The 7,531-nt window shown below is 36.5% G+C and overlaps 1 protein-coding gene across 2 annotated transcripts in view; it reads right to left on the reverse strand.

The window, feature by feature from the left end:
- The window catches only part of tab1 (TGF-beta activated kinase 1/MAP3K7 binding protein 1), a 33,495-nt gene extending 26,448 nt beyond the window's left edge, over positions 1-7,047 (reverse strand). For both annotated transcript variants that reach the window (XM_061984229.1, XM_061984228.1), the window contains exons 1-3: positions 6,971-7,047; positions 4,444-4,574; positions 214-367 (exon numbers count right to left, since the gene is read on the reverse strand). In XM_061984229.1, coding sequence (XP_061840213.1) covers positions 214-367; positions 4,444-4,574; positions 6,971-7,003 — 318 coding nt within the window. In that variant the 5' untranslated portion in view covers positions 7,004-7,047. The remainder of the gene's footprint in view (positions 1-213; positions 368-4,443; positions 4,575-6,970) is intronic.
- Positions 7,048-7,531: the final 484 nt, after the last annotated feature.

The following is a 7,531-nucleotide window of genomic DNA, read 5'->3' on the forward strand; positions in this document are numbered from 1 at the left end:
TACAGGGAGGCCGTGAGTTAGAACATGTCAACTATGACTCCACTTGGGAACCCGGCTTCATTCACACCTGGTGTGGCGTACCTTTACTGCTTCCAACTAATAAACGCCTACACACCTAGTGCTCTCTGCAGCGGAGTCAAACCCCTTTCTTCTCACAATATGAGGACTTGAACCATCTCCCATCTATGGCAGAACACTGACAAGGTGACACACCTGCGTGAGGATGCGGCGCACATCGTTGTCCGTGTGCGTGGAGCTGAGCTGGTCCAGCAGGAGTTCGGCGGTCAGACACTGCGAGGCAAAATTGGCCACCCGGCTGCCGTCGTAGCCGTTGAAAACGGCGTAGAGCGAACATCCGTCCTCGCTCCTGGAATTCAAGTAAAACCTCAGCCTCAAAGCAAAAAGTACAACAATGTGTATGACAGAGAAGCTGCGGGCTGAGCTTTTTAATGCCACAGCACCATCTGCTGGACCCAGCCACAAACTGCACCAAAACATTTGTTCAGATGTGCACCAACGTTTCAAGGGTTTTTTTGAAAATTGCATGGTGTTAATGCAGGGGTATGCAAAGTGTTTTTTAACTGCCCCGTGGCACATTCTAAAAATACTCTTACAAAAAAATACAAAAGTGGAATAAAAGAGCAAACAGGTGAAATGTAACAAGAAAAAGTTGCAATGTTGCAATGTATATATATATATATATATATATACACACACATACACGTTGGGTCAGGATTTATTATATTATTTCAAGGGAAACTTGTAGGGAAGATATAGCCTCTGTGTTTTCTCCTGACCTAACATATATTCCGCTCTACCCCGGTATTGAGCACTGTATAACGGATCAACCACAGAAACCTCGACTATATATATATATATATATATATATATATATATATATATATATATATATATATATATATATATATATTATATATATATATATATATATATATTTATGTGTACCGTATTTTTCGGACTATAAGTCGCAGTTTTTTTTCATAGTTTGGCCGGGCTCCAGTGCGACTTATATATGTTTTTTTCTTTCTTTATTATGCATTTTCGGCAGGTGCGACTTATACTCCGGTGCGACTTATACTCCGAAAAATACGGTATATATATATTTATGTGTATATATATATATGTATGTGTATATATATATATATATATATATATATATATATATATATATATATATATATATATATTTATGTGTATATATATATATATATAAACACACGTATATATATACAGTACAGTATATATATACTTTGGACACACTTCTCATTCAATGTGTTTTCTTTATTTTCATGACTATTTACATTGTAGATTGTCACTGAAGGCATCAAAACTATGAATTAATGAATGAATGAATATATATATATATATATATATATATATACAGTATATATATATATATATATATATATATATATATATATATATATATATATATATATATACATACACGTTGGGTCAGGATTTATTATATTATTTCAAGGGAAACTTGTAGGGAAAATATTAAGGCTGAAACGACGCGTCGACGTCATCGGTTACGTAAATACGTCGACGCCGTTTTTGTGCGTCGATGCGTCGCATATTTACGTCACACTACCGTCATGGCGGAGCGCAAAGCAGACGATGCGAGTGGTGCGAGCGAGGGGAAAAAAGCACGCCAAAAGTCGTCAAAAGTGTGGGAGTATTTCAATAAACGGCCTAATAATGTTGTAGCGGCGAACAGCTGTCTCGTCAGCTGACGCGCGAGCTCGCAACTGTGGCTGCTGAGCAACCAGCCAAACCCCACTTAATAAAATTATATTTAATCTTAGAGCACATCCGCATCCCTATTCACCTAGGCAACCCCAGGAAATGTATATAATTCGGCATTATTTCGGCCAGTCGGCTTATATGATCAGAACCGATCAGTTTACGTTCACGCGCAGGTATAACGCGGCGCGCTCCCGTCTCATCTGCTGGTGCGCGAGCCCGGTAATTAGACCGCTGTGTCAAATCAAGGAGTACAAAAGACGCCAGCGCAGAGTGGAAAAAGGTTTAGTTCGTTACAGAAAACCCAGAGTTGTGCCAAAAGTGTACCAAAACCAATAGCTGAACGGACAGCCGGTAAGATTGCACTTTAGTTCTCTTTGTGGGTGTGGCGCACCTGTTGCGCTGGTGAGATGGGGGGTGCATGTAGCGTGCTTAGTCTGGAGGCTAAATACACACGGTGTTTTGTGTAACTGTTGTTTAGTAAGGAAGTGTTGATATTCTTTGCTTAGTTTGATAAATGTTGGAGCAGTTTGCTTCATCAGGAGGGTGAAGTCGCTCAACTTAAAGTGTTGGATTTAACTGTGTTGGATCATTGGCTGCTGGTGAGGGCATAGAAAAAGGGGCATTTTTCTACCAGTAGACAGCGTTTAAGATTGAGTGTTTCACTGCTAATTTAATAATATATTTATATTGAATATGGATTTTAAATATGTATCTAAATAGGTGGTTAATTGGTTAGGTATTTATGTATTTGCATATTGGGTTTTCTGTTGCATTTATCTATTGTGTTTGTGGGTTTAAATGTATTTTATATGTATCTTGGTGCATTTATGTAAGACAATTTATTTAAAATCTGTTTTAACTTAAAGGGAAAAGATGTGTCCATTTTCTTGCACTTGTTTAATAGTTAAGAGTTTGATTGCCTAATTAATAATTGTAAATTATGGGATTGATAATTGATTGATTTTTTACAGCATGTTGATCTTGTGGTGTTTTGGCTACTAAAGAAGCTAAAGGCTACTAAAGACAGCTAATGACAGCTAAAGAAACTAAAGTCTACTAAAGTCTACTAACACTGCTAAAGACTGCTAAAAAGACTAAAGAAGAAAAAAGAAGCTGTTTCTTCGTTGGAAAAACTGTTGCAAACTAAAGGAAAATAAAAGGAAAAAGTAACTACGGTCTGGTCTTTTGAGTGAAATCCAGAAGCCACATTTAGCATTGGTACATCCCTTCAAGTGTGGGATAAGCACAGCGAAAAAAGCAAAACACTTGACAGTTGTTGTATGCACACTGTGTCGAGCGGAAATGGCCTATCATAGCAGCACAACGGCTATGAAGGAACATTTGAAAAGAAAACACCCGACAGCGTTCTTGCCATCACCATCAACTAGTCAATCGTCCGCGTGAGTATACGTTGTCATCATTACACAAAAACATGAATGTGTCATTTGTATCTGCGTTGTAAATTCATAAACTAAAACACCGTTTCGCTCTGAGAGGCGCGTTTGGCGTGCCTGTTCAGTGTTTACAAAGACGCTAACGTTAATTAGTTGTGCAAATACCTTTTACAACATTAACAGTTACATATACTATGTACAAACGAACAATTAACTTTCACTTTAATCATACTATCATTGTTGTGTTATTAAGCAAAATAAGCAATAATTTTACTTTTGTTGAAATGTTTACACTGTTACAGAATATTTCGTTTTGCACTTTTTTGTATTGGATGTTTATCTTTATTTTTGTACATTTTAAAGCAAAATAAGCAATACTTTTACTTTTGAAATGCTTATACTATTGCAGAATATTAAGATTTTCACTGGATGTTTACTTTTATATTTCCACATTAAAAAGCAAATAAGCTACTTTTAATTTTGTTAAATGTTAAAAGTTTTAAATGTTTACATTGTTACAGAATATTTTGTCATGTTGTTGTCAATGTTGACTGAGTGGCCATACTTTTTTTTTTGTAAATAAGTCATGCCTTTTGAAAAAACTGGCCTAAATTTATTTTTTCATCTTCATTTTAAATAAAAAAATAATCGGTAAAAGGAAAAATAATCTATAGATTAATCGAAAAAAATAATCTATAGATTAACCGATTAATCGAAAAAAATAATCTATAGATTAATCGATAGAAAAATAATCGTTAGCTGCAGCCTTAGAAAATATAGCCTCTGTGTTTTCTCCTGACCTAACATATATTGCGCTGTACCCCGGTATTGAGCACTGTATAACGGATCAACCACAGAAACCTTGACTATATATATGTATATATATATATATATATATATATATATATATATATATATATATATATATATATATATATATATATATATATGTATATATATATATATACAAACACACGTATATATACAGTACAGGCCAAAAGTTTTGGACACACCTTCTCATTCAATGTGTTTTCTTTATTTTCATGACTATTTACATTGTAGATTGTCACTGAAGGCATCAAAACTATGAATGAACACATGTGGAGTTATGTACTTAACAAAAAAAAGGTGAAATAACTGAAAACATGTTTTATATTCTAGTTTCTTCAAAATAGCCGACAAAGAAGTGATAAAAAAAAGTGAGCCCGGTGTCAATTAGCATGTAGACCAATGAATGCGTACGATTGCTAATACCTAAAAAATAATGAATAAGTCATACCTGAAGCGTAGGTAAGTGTCCTCGTTAGGGTGGCTCTGCGTGCTTTTGCCATCGGGTCCATATAAGCTGTTGGTTGCCGTGCCAACGCCGCACAGCTGGCATATGGGCAGGTCGTCTGTCCAACTCTGATGCTGTCGAAGTAGACGAAAACGGTATTTACCATTTTTTTTTACTTTCCCGCATTACCAGGAACTTTTTCCTAATGGAAATGAACAGCCAATATACAAAATATTACACATTTCTCAACAGATTTGAACAATTCCAAAATCAAAATGCTCTTTGCTTGTTAGTCCACTGCTGGCATGCTAACACTAGCATGCTAACTTTTTAGCCAATTTTGCAGGCATACAGCTTTAAACTTGGTGCGTGACGTATGTTAACTTGTTAAGTCAATTTTGCAGGAATATTGTAAACCACAGGCAATAAGTCATTAAATCTTGATACGGGAAACATGCTGTTACAATGCTAACAATAGCATGCAAACTTTTTTTTATGCCTGTTTTGCCGCCGTACACCTCAAAGTCATAACTTTGTACGTGACACATTCATTTCTTTGAACTGTTTGTAATCAAAGGCGATGGCTGTTTACGACCCCCCTCCCTTAGCCCCTCCCTTAGAAACAGCTGTTGCCATGTAATCAGGGAAAGTCCAAATAAAAGAGGAGGCGTACAATCTTTCGTCAGAGCGTGGTGACACTGTACAAGGGTACGGGTGTACGCGTTTCTACACATTGAGCCAAATTTTATTCTGTCTCTGTTTGATTTCTTGCTTCTTGTCTTGTTTAATAGATGTCATCAGTGTTTGAACCTGACAGTATGTTAAGCCAATTGCACAGGTATACTGTACACCTCACAGTCAACAAGTCATTAAAACTTGGTAAGAGAAACATGCTGTTACAATGTTAACATTAGCATGCTAACATTTTTGTATGCCTGTTTTGCCACCATACACCTCAAATGAACACAACTTTGTACTTGACACATTCTAGATGTTAGCCTGCTAACTTTAACATGCTAACTTTTTTTTGTGTGCTAAATACACAACCGTTTTGGTACTTGACAAAAGCTAAATGTTAGAATGCTCACTTTAAAACTTTGTTTAGCCAAATTTGCCCCATTCACCACAGAGTCATATAACTTGGTACGTGACATATGTTAACTTTTTTTAGTCACTTTTGCAGGCACACACCTTATAGTGATTAAACTCGGTCGTGACACATGCTAACTGTTGCCATGCTAACATTAGCATGCTAACTTTTGAGCCTGTTTAGTCACTTTAGAAAAGACGTAGGCAAATTAAGGCACAGGGGCCACATGCGGCCTGTTGAGCTTTTCAATCTGGCCCGCCGGACAGTCCCAAATAATTTTTTTTAGATCTTTAAGATGGAAAGTGTAGCTGCCATTATGATGTGCAGTGATGTTTTCTAATGACTGTAAGTCTTGAACTATACAAAGTATTTCAATGGTTGGAATCTGCCCTTTTGCATGATATACTAGTTACTATGGTAATCTAATTAGTTACTATGGTAATCTAAGTCACAGCAGCTCCGACGAGGCACCAAGCAGTGTGGGTGGGAAGCGTTTCCACAGACGCGGAAGGAGATTTTCACAACAAAGTTCTAAAGCTTAGTGATATATAGAACAGAATAGAATAGAAAGTACTTTATTGATCCCTTGGGAAATTCAGCAAATATCAGATTGTAGGTGGGTTTATTTTGTACCCTTCGCGTTCATATTTCACTGTTTGTTGCATTTTTGTTGCGTTTCACTTGATTGTACAATATGTCGATCGAAAGGGGGTGTGACATTCATATTTTGTCAATATTCAGTGTTTTATCGTTCATAGAAAATTTTAAAATTCCATTACGTTTTTTAAGGCGGTCTGTCATAACGTTTTTAGAATTCAATCAGACATTATTGTGCGGTTTTATAAAAATATAAAAATAGATTTACAGGCCCCCAGACACATTTTTTCTCTAAATGTGGCCACCCAGTCAAAATAATTGCCCAGGCCTGTTCTAATTAATAATATTAAGGTGTACACACCTGTAAAAGTTGCAAGCGCAATAAACACAATGTTTAATGAATACCACTTAAACAGTGTCCGTAACTGAAACGTGTTGTTGATAAAGCTTTTGATGAACATTGCAACAGAAAAAGGGCAAAATTAAATGTATTCATTATAATGCAAACATTGGAACATCTTTTTCTTGTCTTGTTGCATAAAGTCCAATGCGAGCTATGTCATGTATAGCTAAATGATGACATTATCCGCTACATTTGATGAAAATGTCACATGATAATAACAAAGTTTAGTTTTATTATAAAGTCTTGTTGTCAGGTTAGAGTTGAGCTAGCATGCTAACTGCTAAAGCTAGCAATAGCATCTCGGAACGCCACAAAAACACCCGAAAGTGAACAGAAACGCAAAGGAGACGAGCGGGCGAAGGGCAATAAAAACATACGCGACATCAACCAGGACTTTTAAAGACTCAAGAAGACTCTCATTGGGTGAAGTTTACACTTACACTCTGCATCAAATTCCTTCGTTGGGCCGCCATGTTGAACGGGGTGGCGTTCAGGTACTCCTCCCAATTGTCGGGACTTCCAGAGGAAAACGCGTGGCTCCGCCCTCCTTGAAGAATAACATTGCTACGACAGTAATAACAACCCAAAGTTCCAAAAACACTCTTTTAGGAATATTGGTTTTTATAGCGTTTGGAATATGTATCCGGACGTCGTGTTGTGTTTTACTGCTTCCTATGTCTATAAATTGACATTGTGAGTTTTCCCGATAGCTCCTGAACGCCACACATATATTGTTACATTTATGAGTAAAATCCAATGTTTTCCCCACATGTAAAGTATTTACTTTTTGTACTGTTCATTCATTACTTAGATGTACCGTAATTTTCGACCACGTCAAATGGAAAAGAGTGCATTGGAAACCAAAAGGCCAGCAAAAACTGCACTTCCGGCCTTTAAAAAAAAGGATTAGATATTTACTTTAAAACTCTTTCTACCTCTAACAACCAAAAAGCTGTGAAAACTGTGATGCCGTGCTACAAATTGGATTATTTACGGAAGCT

This window comes from Nerophis lumbriciformis, linkage group LG25 (genome assembly GCF_033978685.3).
Source record: "Nerophis lumbriciformis linkage group LG25, RoL_Nlum_v2.1, whole genome shotgun sequence".
Taxonomy (NCBI): domain Eukaryota; kingdom Metazoa; phylum Chordata; class Actinopteri; order Syngnathiformes; family Syngnathidae; genus Nerophis; species Nerophis lumbriciformis.